The sequence below is a fragment of the Gossypium raimondii genome, chromosome 3, assembly GCF_025698545.1.
Source record: "Gossypium raimondii isolate GPD5lz chromosome 3, ASM2569854v1, whole genome shotgun sequence".
In the NCBI taxonomy this organism is placed as follows: domain Eukaryota; kingdom Viridiplantae; phylum Streptophyta; class Magnoliopsida; order Malvales; family Malvaceae; genus Gossypium; species Gossypium raimondii.
In genome coordinates, this window is record NC_068567.1 from 28,976,278 (window position 1) to 28,994,240 (window position 17,963).

The 17,963-nt window shown below is 35.2% G+C and overlaps 2 protein-coding genes, 1 long non-coding RNA gene and 1 other non-coding gene across 7 annotated transcripts; 3 read left to right on the forward strand and 1 right to left on the reverse strand.

Annotated features, from left to right (window-relative positions):
• The first annotated feature begins 3,259 nt into the window (after window positions 1-3,259).
• Window positions 3,260-3,366, forward strand: LOC128040073 (small nucleolar RNA R71). Its single transcript, XR_008194733.1, has one exon. It is a non-coding gene; the product is annotated as a small nucleolar RNA R71 (small nucleolar RNA).
• A 3,091-nt stretch (window positions 3,367-6,457) lies between these two features.
• LOC128039931 (30S ribosomal protein S11, chloroplastic-like) lies at window positions 6,458-8,667 on the forward strand. The gene is made up of 2 exons (XM_052628869.1): window positions 6,458-6,687; window positions 8,508-8,667. The coding sequence occupies exons 1-2, from the start codon at window positions 6,458-6,460 to the stop codon at window positions 8,665-8,667; spliced, it is 390 nt and encodes a 129-aa protein (XP_052484829.1).
• Window positions 8,668-9,648: 981 nt separating this feature from the next.
• On the reverse strand, window positions 9,649-16,299 carry LOC105794012 (uncharacterized WD repeat-containing protein C2A9.03). Of its 3 annotated transcripts, none has more exons than XM_012622972.2 (10): window positions 16,172-16,299; window positions 14,843-14,976; window positions 14,562-14,729; window positions 14,382-14,468; window positions 13,526-13,660; window positions 13,279-13,389; window positions 12,374-12,465; window positions 12,183-12,288; window positions 11,627-11,713; window positions 9,649-10,250 (listed from the first exon to the last, which is right to left on the reverse strand). In XM_012622972.2, the coding sequence occupies exons 1-10, from the start codon at window positions 16,239-16,241 to the stop codon at window positions 9,837-9,839; spliced, it is 1,404 nt and encodes a 467-aa protein (XP_012478426.1). In that variant the 5' UTR covers window positions 16,242-16,299; the 3' UTR covers window positions 9,649-9,836. The 3 variants fall into 3 exon arrangements, with proteins under 3 accessions (XP_012478426.1, XP_012478427.1, XP_052484211.1); XM_012622973.2 differs by lacking the exon at window positions 16,172-16,299 and adding an exon at window positions 15,522-15,663; XM_052628251.1 differs by lacking the exon at window positions 16,172-16,299 and adding an exon at window positions 15,361-15,379.
• Window positions 16,286-17,729, forward strand: LOC105794013 (uncharacterized). 2 transcript variants are annotated; one of them, XR_008194365.1, is made up of 4 exons: window positions 16,286-16,435; window positions 16,619-16,880; window positions 16,978-17,045; window positions 17,125-17,729. It is a non-coding gene; the product is annotated as an uncharacterized LOC105794013 (long non-coding RNA). The 2 variants fall into 2 exon arrangements; XR_008194366.1 differs by having other exon boundaries at window positions 16,287-16,435; window positions 16,686-16,880.
• The last annotated feature ends 234 nt before the right edge of the window (window positions 17,730-17,963 follow it).

Consider the following 17,963-nt stretch of genomic DNA (forward strand, 5'->3'; position numbering starts at 1 on the left):
CTTGGCAAGTAAATACTTAATTACCGAGTGGTTCGTATAAACAGTCACTTTGGTACCTACAAGATAAGATCGAAACTTGTCAAAAAACACAATAGCAAGTAACTCTTTTTTATTATCGTCTAATTCAGTTGAACTCCTGTCAGAGTCTGACTCGCATAGTAGATGGGATGAAAAACTTTGTTCCTTCGCTAACCCATGACAGCTCCATTCGGTAAGTCACTTGCGTCACACATCAATTCAAATGGAAAATCTCAGTCTAGTGTGACTATTATGTGTGTCGAGACTAACCAACTCTTCAAATCGTTGAAAGCTCTTAAGCACTCCTCGTCAAATTTAAACGTCGTGTCCTTCTCCAATAATTTACATAAGGGTTTAGCAAATTTGGAGAATTCCATGATGACTCTTCGATAGAAACTGACGTGGCCCTAGAACAATACCTTTGCTTTATCTACCTCGATTCTATGTCATGTTACTCGATGCCCTAGAACAATACCTTCTCGTACCATGAAATGACACTTTTCCCAGTTAAGTACAAGGTTTGTTTCTTCGCATCGCCTATGTACCTTGGCTAGATTAGCTAGGCAATCATCATATGTATCTCCAAATACTGAAAAATCATCCATTAAAACTTCAAAATATTTCTCAACCATGTCAGTAAAAATAGACATCATACTTCTTCGAAATGTAGCAGGTGCATTACATAAACCAAATGGTATGCGCCTAAACGCAAACGTACCGTACGGGTAGGTGAATGTTGTCTTGTGCTGATCTTTCAATGCTACAGTAATCTGATTATACCCCGAGTATCCATCGAGAAAACAGTAATAGTCTCGCCCTGCGAGTCTATCCAACATCTGGTCCAAAAACGATAAAGGAAAGTGATCCTTCCTAGTTGCCTTGTTCAGCTTCTGATAATCGATGCAAATTCTCCATCTTGTAACCGTTCTAGTCGGTATCAACTCGTTATTCTTCTTTTTAATGACCGTGATACCTCCTTTCTTTGGCATGCACTGGACCAGACTTACCTATGAACTATCTCAGATGGGGTAAATTATACCCACATCTAACCACTTGATGATTTCTTTCTTGACTACGTCCTTCATGATAGGGTTCAGTCTTCATTGTCCATCAATCGTCCCTTTTTCGCCATTTTCTAAGATAATCTTGTGCATGCATACAGATGGACTAATTCCGCGAATATCGGCTATGGTCCATCTAATAGCCTTCTTGAATTGTTTCAACACCAGGATGAGTTTCTCTTTTTACTCAATAGTTAATTCTGCTGAAACAATCACAGGCAGAGTAGAAGAGTTACCTAAATAAACATATTTCAAATGTGAGGGAAGTACCTTCAGTTCTAATTTAGGTGGCTCCTCGATTGACGCTTTTGGTTGGGCATAATCCCTTTTCTCTAACTCCAAAGATTCAAAGCGGGATTGCGGATTAAATCCCCTTTGATTAGCTTCTAATAAAGCTAAGTATTCATCCTCATCTTCATCATTTGAAGGATCTAATGTCAAATTTTGTTCCAATGGGTCCTCAACATAATTGACTTCCTTTTTCACGATTAAATCCTCTAAATCGGACACTGCAGAACAATCATCAATTGTGTCAGGAAATCGCATGGACATAAAAACGTTAAATGTTATCTGATCATCCTGAACACGCATAGTAAGCTCGCCCTTCTGCACATCAATAAGGGTCCTTCCGGTTGCTAAGAATGGTCTTCCTAGGATGATTGACACCTATCTTTGTCTACTTCAAAGTCTAGAATCACAAAGTCAATAGGAAAGATAAATTTGTCTACACGTACCAATACGTCCTCGATTTTTCCTTCTGGATGTGCTAAGGATCGATCTGCTAATTGAAGTCTAACCATAATAGGTCTAACTTCACCTATCCCCAACTTTCTAAATATAGACATGAGCATCAAGTTAATACTCGCACCCAAGTCACATAGTGCCTTACCACAATATGTTGCTCCAATATTGCAAGGTATGGTAAAACATCTAGGATCCTTCCATTTTTGGGGTAGTTTGTCTTGAAGATATGCACTGCATTTCTTCGTTAGGGCTACCATCTCAAATTCTCCAAGCCTTCATTTTTTAGACAAGATATCTTTCATGAATTGACGTGGTTCGGCATTTGTTCAAGTGCTTCAACCAATGGGATGTTGATATGAAGTTGCTTAAGTACGTCTAGGAACTTCTTGAATTGAATTTCCTGCTTTTGCTTCTAAATTCTTTAAGGGTAGGGTGGTGGAGGTTTCTTTACTGGAACTGGTTGATTCGTTTTCTGTGGCAATTCTGCATCTAACAGAGTTATTAGTTGATCAGAATTAGTTGGTTCAGAAGTTACCTTGTCAGATTTTATAGATTCAATTTCTGGTGAAACTGAAATTTCAACACTCGGTTGAACTTCCTCTGAGTCTTAAGCGTCAGCTGGCTCTTTCTTAACTTCGAGGAAATTGGGCTCTAAAGTCTTTCCGCTCCTCAATGTTAACGCTTTACAATGCTCCTTCCCTAGATTCCTCGGATTCTCCGTATCACTAGGTAAAGCATCTTGTGGTCGGTTTCTGAGTTTAGTTGCAAGCTGGCCCACTTGATTCTCTAAATTCCTTAGAGAGGCATCATTTTTCGCCATGTATGCCTTCAGTAGATTCTCTAAGCTATTGGATGGTTCAGCTTGGGTTGGTTTTTAAGCTTGTTAGGAAAAACTAGGTGGCTAGGTCGATCTAGATTGGACATAATTGTTACTGGTTCCTGCCCTTTGGTTACTCTAGGAAAAATTTGGGTGGTTTCACCATGATGGGTTATAGAAATTGGATTGCAGCCCTTGCCTTCCTCGATTTTGGTTCTGGTTACCCATGTTATACACAAATTCTAGGTTCGATGGACATTCTTTGAATAAATGTCCTTCCCCACAATAAATATAGGCTACATTTTCAAATTGATTCAGTGGCTGTGCTACAAAAATATTACACCCATTAGTAGTAAGATTTTTTAACATTGAGGATATTGATGATACTTGAGATGCGAGTGAAGTAAGAGCGTCTAATTCATGTATTCCAGCAACTCGTCTTCCTGACGCTGCTCGATTGGTTGACCATTGATAATTGTTGCTGCCAATCCTCTCAATGATTTCATAAGCGTCATTATAAGACTTAGAATGGAGAGCACCATTAGCAGAAGCGTCCACTACCATCCTCGTTTAAGCATTGAGACCATTATAAAATGTCTTAAGTTGTATGCAATGTGAGATTCCATGATGAGGGCACTTTCGTAATAATTCTTTGTACCTTTCCCATGCCTCATATAATGACTCATCATCCATTTGTTGGAAAGAAGTGGTCTCGTTCCTCAACTTAGCATTCTTGCTAGGTGAGAAATACTTCATAAGGAATTTTTCTACTAACTCTTGCCATGTTGAAATTGAGTTTGGTGGTAATGAGTTCAACCAAGCTCGAGCTCTGTCCCTTAGTGAATATAGGAACAACTTCAATTGTAATGCATCTTCGGGTACTCCGGCTAACTTGAAAGAATCGCTTACTTTCATAAACAGTCTTAAGTGTAGATGAGGATCTTCGGTAGGCCCACTAAATTGGCCCACTGTCTGAAGCATCTGGAACATGACTGGCTTCAAGTCGAACTGTTGTGCCTCAATTTCGGGTCTCCTAATACCCAGATTAAGATCATGAAATATTTGCACGGCATACTGTCTCAAAGATATGTCCCTATCATCAGCTATAAGGATAAGATTTTGAGCAAGGTTTGCTCCGTTTCCTTGATTCAGATTTTCGAAGTTCATCTCTTCAGTCCTTCTCTAACTTGCTTGTCTTCTTCTCTGTCGAAAAGTTTGTTCAATCTCAGGGTCTACAGGGAGTAAACCGATGATTCGTTCAATACACATTAACACCTGAAATAATCCCAGAAAAATTAACTAAGTTAAAATTTGAACAGAAAAAACCAAAATGCAAAACTAACTTCACAAATAATGACTTTTTTTAAAACACAGTCCCCGGCAATGGCACCAAAAACTTGGAATGAAAGAAATGTGTAAGTGTACACAATCGTAACAAGTAATAAAGTGACAAGTAAATGTTGAGTTATCGTACCCATAGGACTGTGAAAAGAATTATTTATGAAAGCTTTTTAAAACATTAGTGAAGAAAATTATTTTGTTTGAAGAGGGTGATTAAAAACTAAGATTTTAATCTAAGTGAACTAAATAAATAAATCTCAAATGCACAATTTCAAAAGACGATTTTAATCAAGATGGCATAATTGTGTTAGATTAATTACATTTCTTAACTTAGAATTATTAAACTCATGTTTATATTGTTATGAATAAGTTCACGGCAACTCGGTAATTTGCTAACTTATGAACATACTCACCTACCAAAATCCATTTATCTCTTGACTATATCCCTATATCAATTCAACCGATTAAACAAATCTTAATAGGCAAATATGTTATTGCACATACATACTTATTAAATCGAAATAATCTCTTGTACATATCCCTATGCCAATTCAAACAATTAACTCGATTTAATAAGCACATAAAAGACTATATGAGGTAGCAAAGTATCCTTACCTTGAAACTATTTAATCACAATAATCTTGCAAGTTATGCAAGGTAAATGTATCGTCAGATACCGTTGCTAATCTAACCCTCATCTACCTTAGATGATTAAACATGCACTGATTAAGTACTGTCTCAATTAATTACAATTTCAATCCGTTTAAATAATTAATTCATTAGTTACTTAACAATTGTAATGCAAGAATAACTTAGTCATGATTTTATTTAATCAATCATCTTACCGAGGCCTATAACAACATGACACAATTTTAATAATTTTAACAAACGAAATGCAATCAACGTAACACGAATTAAATTCAAGCTAAATTGATTAAATTAACCATTCCAACAACATAAATATTCATAGATATGTTCAGCATAACAACAACAAAAATTAAAAACATAGGGAACAAGAATCAAATCCGATGTTTTTTTGTGGCTTGACTAGTTGCTCCGTTCTTCTTTCTCTGTTTTCCTCATCGACCAAGGCTGCTATGAACACTTAATTACTACTCCAAATAGCTGATGAATGCCCCTTTCCCAAGAGTAGAAATCGACAGAGCAAGGGAATTTTGAAATGGAAAAGAAGAGAGAAAGTGGAGAGAAGAGAGGAAAGATGTGAATGTTTGAGGTGTGTTTCTAAAATGACCAGCCTAAGGGGGTTTTTATAGCTGAGGAGGGCTGCTAAATATGGCTAAAATTATCAGCCAAAGAGCCCTCCCTTGGCCGGCCACACATGTGGCAAGGTTGATAGTTGCAACTTTGCTAATTTAGGCTTGGGGCAAATCTAAAAAGCCACCAATTGTAGAGTGGTTTGAATGCAACTTGAACAAGTCTTCAAGGGCCACTTTGCAAGCTTAAATAATCAGCTAATAAGTTGATTTGGGTTAGCTCTTGGGACGGCTTTTGGGCTGTCCATTTCTTGGTCGATTCAGTTCACTCGGTTTAGTTCAACTTGACCACTTTTTCATAATTAATCAATAATAATTTATTAACCCAAATTAAATTGGATGTAAACTAAAATTAATTATATTATAAATTAATACATATAATTTTGGACCATCTTAGGCTGAAATTTAGTTCACCTCAATAATTCAAATTGCTTCCCGGTTTTGTGCTTCTAGCAATGTCTACCAAGCCATTTTTCGCCCTTTGTGCAAGTCTGTCGAAAATAATCAAAATTCATCAAAATTAATTATAAAATTAACTAAAATTCAACATGTTCATATTTTAAGTGCACTTTAATTATTTTGTAAAAATTAATTATTTTTTCGACAAGAATTTTATCGAAACTGTATGATTTTAAGTTAAAAATGGTATGTTAAAATGTGTAAACTTCCATGTTTCCAACCATATAATTGGACCAAATATAGGAGAAGCTCAATTCCTCTCATACATAAGCGACAATCCTCGTGTATTTAATTAGGGTGTGTCGCTCCCTTCTTTAGATTAAAAGACTAGTTTTTCTATTAAATAAATATTATTTGTGTTTTACTAATTTAATTAGAAGTCTCCTATCTCTCATTATAAATAGATAAGACTAGTAAAACTATTTACACAAGTTTCATACAAATTTGATATATTGTGATTCTTTCAAAAAATAGACAGAATTTATTTTCTAAGTATAAATTTTATTTTCTAATAATCACAATTCTAACGATTTCTATTGACAGATATTTACTTTCCTACTTAAAGTAATAAATTTTTTATGGTTCTATATTTGGTTCGTGATTGTTCGAGCCCACACTTGAAGCAATTCGTGGTACGAGAATAGCAGAGAAAGTCGTTTGGTTGAAAGTCAAAAGTTTTTCTAGAAAAAATTATTACTATAAATATCACAAACCAACTCTGACTACTTATGAAATGATAAAATATGGCAAAACCTATACCAAAAGTTGGTTCACGTGGGAATGGACGCAATAATGCACAAAAAAGTGCACGTAGAATACCAAAAGGAGTTATTCATGTTCAAGCAAGTTTCAACAATACCATTGTTACTATTGCAGATGTACGAGGTCAGGTAATCTCTTGGTCCTCCGTCGGCACTTGTGGATTCAAGGGTACAAGAAGGGGGACCCCTTATTCGAGCAGTAGTAGGCCAAGGTATGCAACGAGCAGAAGTTATGATAAAAGGTCCTGGTCTCGGAAGAGAAGCAACATTACGAGCTATTCGTTGAAGTGGTATACTATTAAGTTTCATACAGGATGTAACCCCTATACCACATAATGGTTGTAGACCCCCTAAAAAAGACGTGTGTAGAAATAAACACTAAAAGGATTTTAAGAGAAATAAATTATTCAATGATTTGATCAAATAAAATAATATTACTATGGTTCAAGAAAACGTAAAAGTCTCTGCTTTGACTCAAATACGACAATGGAAGTGTGTTTAATCAAGAACATATAGTAAGCGCCTTTATTATGGACACTTTATTTTATCTCCACTTATGAAAGGCCAAGTGACAGGTATTACGATGCGAACAGCTTTGCTTGGAGAACTAGAAGAAACATGCATTACACGTGCAAAATCTAAGAAAATATCACACGAATATTCTACCACTCTCGATTTTTAAAATTTTAATTTTCTGTTGTTACTAAAAATCATTTTTCTAAACCAGAATTTTCTAACACTCCCATAAAATAGTACGCTCATTAAAACAAAGACTAGCATAGATAGCTGAAAATAACTATGATAAATTTGAGGAATTGACTTCACAATGGCATGAATTTCTTGCTCCGAAACACCAATATTGTTAATGGTGATGCGATACAAGTTCCACTCACCCAAATGCCACCTTTATGCCTTCGTTTTAATAATGACCAAAATGTCAAGTTGTTGAACCCTAATCAGATCATTGACAGTGATAAGAAATTTGCGATGACGAGCACTTTTTTAGTTCCAAAAGAGGATTGACATAAGATGATACAAATGTTGAATACCAGTCGTCTCGAAACAAAAGTGGTCATCTTCCGTCATTTCCTTCAGTATCGTCAACATTTCCATCTTGTAAATTAGCAGATGGTTTTCTCTCACCAGAAGGTGCGTGAAGAAAATCAGGTAACGAATATTCATGACTACCGAGACTCGAAAAATAAGGAGTTGATTCTCTGGAATCTGGATTTTCTGGAGGTTGGATGTTGAGCTCGTAAACTGATATCCTGAAAAGCTAAGGGGGGAGTTTGAGTTGATCTTGGCTCTGGCAAAATCAAGGCAAGAGTCCTCTTTAGTTCTACTGGGTTGATTGTTTTTTCTAAGATCACTTGAGTGTTTAAACTTGACCTTTCAAATTTCCTACGGTTTCCAGTTCGTTGAAGGCTCAAAGCATCCAGAGCTTGTCCCACTGGCAGAAGAGGATGAAACAAAATGTTTGGAGCTTGAGAATTTGCTTCCCTTAAGTGAGATCTTCTATTTCTCCTTTCCATACCAACTTTCATTCGTTGGCTGGCGTTAATGCCCTAGAATTCTGGCCTTAGGTGTTTCTTTGTGGCTCTTGGTTTGCCACAGGGTTTTTTAGGAGAAAACTAAGAGGGGGAAGGAAAGTGACCAGAGAGGCTTGGGAAAGAAAAGCTAAAACGCCCTTGAACTTTAACTCCTGAAGAAAGAGCGGGAGAAACTATCCCTTCACTATTAACAATCTTTCCATGCATCACATCGGGCAGATTCTGGAGGGAAAGGGAGGGTTGTGGCTCAACGTTAAAAAGTAAGTATTAGATTGATCATTTAAGATAAGACATTTCCTACCTTCAATTGGGGAGAGGGTAAGAGAGAGAGATCCATTTGACAGGTGGATGAAGAGGGTTTAGCATTCTCTTTAGCAGGCAATGAGGAGTTGGGTACAATAGGAGTAGCTATCTTGTCTAACTTTTTACTTTTGGGAGAACGGATTTTTGGAGGACTTGTGTCAAAGCTGATTTACTAACAGGGGACAAGTTTTGAAGGGCTTGTTTCGTCTTTCCCGCGGCATGCATGAGATTTCCTTTGAACAAGCATCCAATGACCATATCCTTGTTCTTCAACTGGAGGGCTCTCAAGAGAAGAATGGTCCTTTCAGGAAATGGAGGAAGAACCTTGTTCCTGAATAGAAGGGCAATCAGGCGAGATATGGTCTAGTTTCCCATATATAAAAAAAATTGAATTGAATCCCTCATAAATAATGGGTTGTCTAAAACCTTCAACATTAACAAATGAGGTAGAGGGTTGTTTAGATTGACTTGAATCCACATACAAGCATATCTACTCCTCACACCCATTAATGTTCGGTCATCCACACGAAGAAGAGGTCCAACACATCTTCCCAATTTCTTAAGAATCCCTAAATTCAGGAAGTCTAAGCCACACTGTAACAAAAGAGTTTGTAGTAGTCCAAGCCCTAAAATTAGGTTCCCACCTTCTAACAATAAGACAATGCTTGAGAATATTGGCTCACCTCATCGACAGAGCCTTGCTTGAGAATATCTTCATAAAATGCTTCATCATCAACCGAAGAAGAAGATAGTTTCCCAGAACGGAGATTTTTCAACGAGTTTCTTGTTGCTCCCAAAAAGGTTGTTCTCCTCTTCAGAAGCAAGAGATACAGTAAGAAGAAATTTTAGAAAAAGAATCTATTTTTTTACCATTTTCTGTGTTCAGGAGTTTTTAAGACTTCAGAGTATGATATCCATGTGGGTTTTCTAATAATAGTTAATTTAGATATATTTTTTGTGATGGTAACCAAATGTAGAATACAATAATAAAGTACATTCTGCTCTCAAAAACACTCAGAATATATATACTTTTGAACCTGTGATTGTATTCTGTGTACTACTAAAAAATATGGAGAAACTACCTTTTATTCGTAATTATATTTGTAAACTTCACAAAGTAGTAAACTGAATAAATATATTCTGTTTTTAAATTAAACAAAACTTTAAAAAATACCCATAACCAGATGAGTCAATTCAATTTAATTGTCTGCAATCTTTTAAAAACAAAAACACTAAACATTAATCGCAAATTATTTTCAACACCGTACTCAACCATAATCGCTCCCACATTCTATACACCCAATGATGAAGGAACAAAACTGTCCATCAAGTGGCATGTGCCTCCACATTTATTACCGCAAAATTTATACAACTCTATCCTACACTGAACACGATTATACCAACAAACACGACACAAGTACACGAGTTACATACATGAATTACAAAATCTAAAAAAGGTTGCAAAACTACAGCATCAAGCAGCAGCACACATTGATTTAAACATATAATCACAGGTAAGAATCTAAGTAACCATAAGTGTGTTTTTTGTTATACTGCAGCAAACTAGCATAAGTTCTATCCCATATTCCTATATACAGAGACTCGTCATCTGGACTCAAAGATACCCCCGAAATCTCACCAAAGAAGTCGATCTCTTGCCGTTTCTGGAAACCAGCCCTTATGTTATACACATGGACGAAATCTGCCGGTTCAGCAACAACCATGGATTGGCCATCGGATGAAAAGTGGATTGATCGTATGGCACCTAAGTTTCCTTTGAAAGTAGCGACTGGCATTGAGAGGTTTCTTATGTCCCATACTCGGCACGTCTTGTCCTGATTTCCCGTGGCAAATATGCGTCCATCTGGGTGCCATGCAGATGCGAACGAGTAATCTCGATGACCTACCACTGTGGCTACAGTCTGAGACCAAGGAACATGCGATTCAGGTTCAATAGGACTAACATTTCTTACTTTAAGCACTAAAATGTGAAGCATTCTAGTATGCAACATATGATATTCTTGACAATATTTAAAATACCAGAATAAAGATCAAACGGATGAAACCTCCACTGGTTTAACCAGATAGACTGGTTACACTGATTGAGTCGGATGATTAGATTAAAAAGAACTTAATATAAAATAATAGGTAACTTTAATATAAAATATTAAATATAAAATATATTCCAAATTACTAGAATCTTTAATATTAAATATAAAATACTTTGTAAATTACTAGAAATCTTATCGCACGCAGTATATGAGTGACAGTCACGTATTTAGATTGTAAGATGTGTTTGAAAATAACATGCAGTAAATAAGTAAAATATGATTTATCATCAATCCTAAATTGATATGGAGTTAATTTGTCACACAAACTCAATCAACAACAGTATTAATATACACAAATATATACAAATATATTTATTAAAGTTCTATATAAAACAAAAAAATTGCTATAATTCAAATGGTAAATGAAAAGTTTTATATGAATGTTATCTTTGGTTTAAATCCTATTATGGATAAATTTTTATTGATATATAAAAATTAAAAAAAACAAACAACAACAACAACCATATAATCATATAACTTACTTAGCAAATAAATAGTTTTTCAGTAATTACCTAATTGAATTAGGACTCAATTAATAGGTCGATTAGGGATTTAAATAATAGTATAAATACACAAATATATAAAAATTAAGAACAAAAATATACTTATTAAAGTTTCAAATAAAAACTAAAATTGGTTTTAGTTAAATGGTAAATGAAAAGTTTTACATGAATAGCGTCCTTATTTCAAATCTTATTATAGATGATTTTTATTGATTTATAAAAATACAAAAAGACAAAAACACTAACATAATCATTTAATTTATTTTCTAAATAAAATGGTTATTTGATATTTCTCTAACTGAGTTGTTGATCTCGTTACATAGCTAAATGGTAGGATTTTAATATAGATCCAAACATAAAATGTTAAAATCTCCTTGCATAAAATAAAATTTAAAATAAAAATAAAAATAAAAAAGCTTAAACCCAATTTTTTGCGATTTCTTTTTTTGGTTTTTTACCAGTTTTTAATCAGCTTAACCAATTTATCCCCCCGTTCGTTAAAGTGAACAAGTAATCGTTTTTCGGTTCAACTACTTTGACCAGTCAATGGAAGAGTCAAATGTATACAAAATGCAACCCTGCTTTCAGGGAGGCTATCTCCCTATTTTGAATAACTGATTACGAAGTAACCTTACCCGGTCACCATTACAGTTCCCATATCCTATCAGAAAATCAAATTCTTACCTTTCCATTTTGCGAATCCACAAGCAGCCCATCCAAGTCATCTCCAACGACAGTGATAAGTCTTTGATCTGGGCTGACTGATGTGTGCTGCATCAGAATAAAGTTCAGTCATGTTATTGAATTTTAAGATAATCCACGAAAATGACAGATGATTTCAGTTTGCTTTTTTCTGTTTATGAAGCAACAATCTCCATTGCTGTTGAAATGCAGACCCCTTGAGTCAAATTTACTCCATTAGGTGAAGAAATTATTTACTTTGGATAAGACGACCCTTTTTAAAACACATGTGAATATAAGCTATATTGCTTCGACTTTCATTTTTCTTTAAGTACCCATGACGGAACTAGCATTGGAAATATTTTCGGAAATAAGTACGAGGATATGATCCTCCAACCACTACCCAAATAAGTGAAAGACATTTAAAATTATACCTGTGCCAGACACATACTCGTATCTGACACTACATTGTAACACAAGATGCAAGATAGAACATTAAGGATTCTGAAAGAACTGAATCAAGATTGTAGGCATCACAGTAGCAATTTGAAGGACTTACATTTACTGGCCAAGGGAACTGGAAATGGTTTAAAAGTTGAAATCTCTCAGTATCATATTCTCTCACACTACAGTCATTATTTGAGGCCAAAAAATTAATTCCACCCCTGCAAAACAGCTTCAAAATTCAATCTAATATTTTATTCGATATATTATCCAAGTCAATCAGCAAATCAGCAATTATCATGCTACCTCAAGCTGTCATATATCTCGATAGCATTTGTAATTGCATTATCATCATACGTTGTCCGGGTACAAAAGGTTACTCCTTTTCTGTCCAAGAGCTGCAGAAACAGGAACATGAAATTGTACAATATTATATATAAAAGAAATGGCTAAAGGGAAACAGAGAATGCCAGAAATAAGTTCATACAAAACCAGAATTTGCAGAAACAAATAAATAAATGATACAAATATGGAAATATGTACGAACTAGAGCATGCTATCAATCCATGTTCTTTTGAGAACAAGCCAAACATTTAATTTCTAGGATTTTCTAGAATTCCCTTTCTTGATTTCTACCAGGATTCCCATCACAAATTAAGAATGATATCATCGAAAAAGAGCTGCTTGAATGGTTACTCAGAATGTAATACATCCCAGGTTGCGGTTTGGCCTCACACACTCTCCCACATACTACCTGGTTCACACCATAACACTCTCCAACACACACTGCCTTTTCTTCCCATTGCAACTATGAAAAACTACGTTGCTTACTGTTCTTGAAATGTCTAACTCATGGCATGGGAATATGACCTCCGAAAATCCTCCAAATACATGGAAAAAGTTAGAAAAAAATAACCATACCATATTGGAGAAATGCGCATATTTGAGACTCACCCGAGTTCGAGTAACATAGATGAAAAGTTCCTAAAAGAAAGATTGTTATCTACACACGTCTCACCCCGATACTACCTGATTCACTACATAAAATCCACAACTATTCCACCCCTTCAACAAAAGAGAAAAAGGGTGAGAGATAGTTGACAAGACACTCTCCTGATTTAGGAAAACAACTATTCAAATGTTTGTCATTTCTTGGGCAAGTTTACAAGATGATTTAGCAGAAATAGGAAACGCAGAAAATATTAACTTACCTTAAAAGTAAGCTCTCCTTGGAAGCCTCCTGCAACCATAAAATTGTCTTTGACTGCTAGGGTGCTTATTTGAGTTTGTGTAAAACCTTCTAACAAACTTCCGGGATGTTTCTAGTTGCAAGGCAAATTAAGAGAAATTAGCAGATAAAATAAAACCAAATTACTACAATAACCATCTATCATCGACAACGTTCATATTTGTAAAGAAAATATAAGCACTAAGGCTAACTAAGTGCAATTGTAATACCTCAGTAGGTGCCACATGCCCAGCAAAATTAAGGATCTCGGACAGATTACACAACACTGATGACCAATGCATAACCGAATAATTGGACATAAGGTAAACATCATGCTTTGAAGTAGCCCAAACCAAGTTTCTGAGCTGTAAAATTCATTCCACAACAGGTTAATTAAGTCAAGAACACTGTACATAATAAAACTTCTAAGCCAAATATAGGACCTACTTTAGGTATTCTTAATCTTACTACATAAATATTGCCATGTACAAAGACAAAAGTAATGAGTACTAAAGGAAAGAAAGGAGAGTAGAACTTAATGAAACAAACAGCAACTTATGTGCAAATGCAGATGCACACAAAGTTGCAGGTTCAAAAGCATAAATACAACCAATCAAATCTATAACCGATAAATAACACTACTGAATAACATATTCAATACCAAAGAAGAAAATCAAGTTCCTTTATAATTGTCCATGCACACAACTGAACCTAGAGAAGTGATGACAAAGGTAATCTTTTGAATGATTAAATACATTAAAGCTAAATCATTTCTGAAAGGACAAAAAGAAATGCAAGAACAATATGTTTTGACACCAAAATCAACATATTTGAAAGGTAAATATAAATGACACCCTATGTTGCTCCAATTTGTTGTTTTTCTTTAAAAACACATGTCCAGAACCTGTATCCGACATGGCTATGGGGATATAAACCTCCACTGTTTCTCCAAATACATGAGTGAACGTAGAAAAAATTTGAACATACCAGTATCAGACACATTCAAATTTGACAATTGCACCGAAGTCCAAAGTAACTTAGATAACAACAAGAACAAAAGATATAAACATTTTCTGACTAACAAACCTGAAAATGAAGGATCGTAGGTTTAATTAATCTAGTATTGTAGAAGAATTCATAGTAGTTCCCACCCTTCTCTATATGTTTAAATTCCTGAAACAACAAATACATATTACACATAGCTTAATATGATATCCGCTTTACTACAAACTAGTTCATTTATGGATTGTAGGAAAAGATACAAACCTTGTCAACAGCTTCACCGGAAGAAGGCATATTCTCATAGTTCTTATACTGCTCAAGCCTTGTCAACCTATATTTTTCTCTAGTTATGTTCAGTCTTTCCCACGGAATCCCCTGAATGTCTTTCCCCTTCCGCGCTTGCGCAGAAGTCGTATCGGTCACCTTGGTCAGCTGCTCAAATTATAGCATGAAAGTGATGAATTTCATCATTTAGTATAAAATTAACTAAAATTAACAACAAATATATATAGAATATATAAATATCACCAAAACGAAAAACAAACCATGTCATATTCATCAGCATCCACATCTCCACCAGCTTGACCGTAGTTGTCTTCATCCATGTCATCTACAAAATCTTCATCCATGTAATAGAAATCCTCCCCTTGCTGGTAGGACATGATATATTTGCATTCAACTGCAAAAAGATTGAATTAAAAATTTCTTTCTACAGATAAAATTAACAAATATTAAAATAAAAACGCTTAGGGAAACCTAAAGAGAGTTGAATCAAAAGGGGATCCTAAAATTCATAGAAAAAAAAACTTATTTTCAGACAAACTAGCAAATAGCAAATTTACTATTTTTCTTTTCATTTTCTTAAAACATATCTTAAAAAAACTTGAATTTCTAAAAGAGAACGGAATTTTAAGAGCAGAAGGGTGTATTCCAGGGAGCTTATTTTAAAACAAATGGCCTTCAAAAATTATTTTAAAAAACCTAAAAACATGATAAAATCATATCCAACATAAAAGATGAACAAGAACAAAAAAAAAAAAACCCAAAAATCCTTAAACCTCACAAGGGAAAAAATAAAACTGTTTTTCTACCACCAAAAAGAATTGCGCAGAACTAAACAAAAAGGGGAAAAGGAATAGGACAAAAGAAAACAGATATTGAATTCACTAAAAGAAAAATTAAATTTAAAGAAGGAAAAAGGAAACGAGAGATTGTTATTCTTACAAGAAGTTTAGTAGGATGGTTCTGAAACTGAGACCTCGGATTTAATCATTTAGGAAATAAAATATTATAAATATTTTATCTTATTTTATTATTCTAATTTATCTTTATAAGTAAAGAGAATAATGAAAAGAGTGCCGGGGGTGACGTTATTGTGGGCGAAAACCGTCATTGCAGCATGCTTTCTTGGGCCGGGTTACCCTTCTCCGATTCAATCAGCTCCGGTTTAAATTTTTTAATTTATTTTTCATACAGTTATATTTGAACAAAAAATATAATTACGAATCAATAGGTGATTAAAAAAAGTGTGGTCAAGTTTAAATCCTGATGATGAGAAATTTACTTAAATATTATTCTCAATCAAAACGGAAAAACACATCTATAATTTTATCAATATATATAAAATTATTTGTCCTCTTTAAAAAATAAAACAAATAAATATGATTTTTTTTGAGAAAATAGGGTTGGGCTTTATTAATTTAAAACTAAAATTTACATGAAAAACAAAATTAAAAAGACCAAAGGCACAAAGAGGCTGAAAGAAAGAAAAGTTATCTAATCCTAAAAGGAAGAAAAAATATTGAAAAAGAAAGATGATAAAGAAGCTACTGAAAAAGTAAAGAAACTATAAAGAAAATCAAAGAAAAACGTACCCACTCCCTTGGGGAAAGAGATTGCCCGTCCCACTCTTATCATCTTTCTAAGAGGCGTCGACGGTTCCATTTCTCCTAAAAAAAACTGCCAAACTTATTTCCCTGCATTGAGACAATCATTCAGTCGAAGCATCCCTGTCTAGATCTGATGCTTCGGTAACCCAGGAAACCGGACAAACCAAGAGTCGTTCATTCGTCAGTCAGGCTCGCGGAGCCAATCATCGGAAAAAGTTGTTTCAGCGGATTCTGGGGCAGACCGATCAGGTAAAAGCCTTCTCCCTTCTTTACACATTCAGTGGCTAGAGCGTCTGCTAAAGCATTTCCAGATCTTTTGACATGCACAAATATGATGCTTTGAAATCGGGCGGAGAGTGCCTCTGATATTACGAATGTATGAGCTAACTTCTGATTTGTCAGTGTGACTTGAGTTGCATTTCGTAATAACAGGCAAGGGGTCTCCTTCGATGATTACTTTTGTTAATCTGAGAACTAACCCCATTTTAACCGCCTCAAGGCATGCAAGGGCTTCCCCGGCGAAAGCCGATCCCACATTGTCGTGCACGTTTTAGACGCTATTACCACACCCTTGCTATTTCGAGCAACCTGCCCTGTACCTAATCTACATCGTTCCATGACAAAAGCCGTATCAAAGTTTACTTTGATAAAATCGGTAGGAGGAGGATTCCAGATGACTTTATCACCCTGGACGGTAATTTTCTTCTCTTCTACACAGTCCAATTCATAGATATTAGTGATTTCCTTTCCTGATTTAACCACTTTGTCATGAACTCTCCTATTTCTTTCAGACCGGATGGCCCAAAGAGAGCAGCAAACAATCCTTCGTTGAGTGTGCGAGCAGATATTAAAAACTACAGTAAGGCAACCCAACCACCCCTGACTAGGTAGGTTTAATAAATCAATGATTAAAATTTCCCAAACTTCATTTGCAACAGGACAAAGGCAGAAGGCATGATCTACTGTTTCTGCTCCTCCCCCACAAATGGTATCCATGCGGTATTAAAAATAGGGATGGCTTCACTCGTATCCACCCTCCAACCAGAACCATCCTGAAGTACCTTTTTTGTTGCCTAGATGCTTTTCCACGCATACGAAGCATTCACTTTAAGACATGAATTCAGAAAATTAGAATGTGGATAATATTTCGCTTTCAAAACCTGCGCCAACAGAGAACTTGGATTAGTCATAAGACGCCACCCTTGTTTTGCAAGAAGGGCGATATTAAATTTCGCAAAACTCCTAAATTCCATGCCACCATTTTCTTTTAATTCACACATAAAACCCCATCCACACCAATGTAAGCCTCGTTTCCCATGAGTCTTTTGCCACCAAAATCAAGCCACAATGCTCTCCATCTCTTTACACAAGGATTTCGGCAAAAGAAAATAGCCCATAGCATAAGTAGGTATTGCCTGCAACATAGCTTTAATAAACACTTCCTTGTCGCCTTGAGACAAGAAACGTGAACTCCAATTATCAAACTTTTGTTTCATACAATCTTTTAAATACTGAAAGGAGACATTCTTCCTTCTGCCCACTATATTTGGGAGACCCAGGTATTTCTCGAAGTTAGTAGAACACTTTACACCCAATTCGATGGAGATTTGTGTTCTCACCAAATCAATTTTATTTGCGCTCAAAAAGATTGTGGATTTGTCAAAATTCACACATTGACCCGAATGGGTCTCATATTCTTTCAAAATTTACTTCAAAATTTTATCGCCTCCCACAGTAGCCTCCCCAAATAAAATACAATCATCGGCAAAGAGTAAGT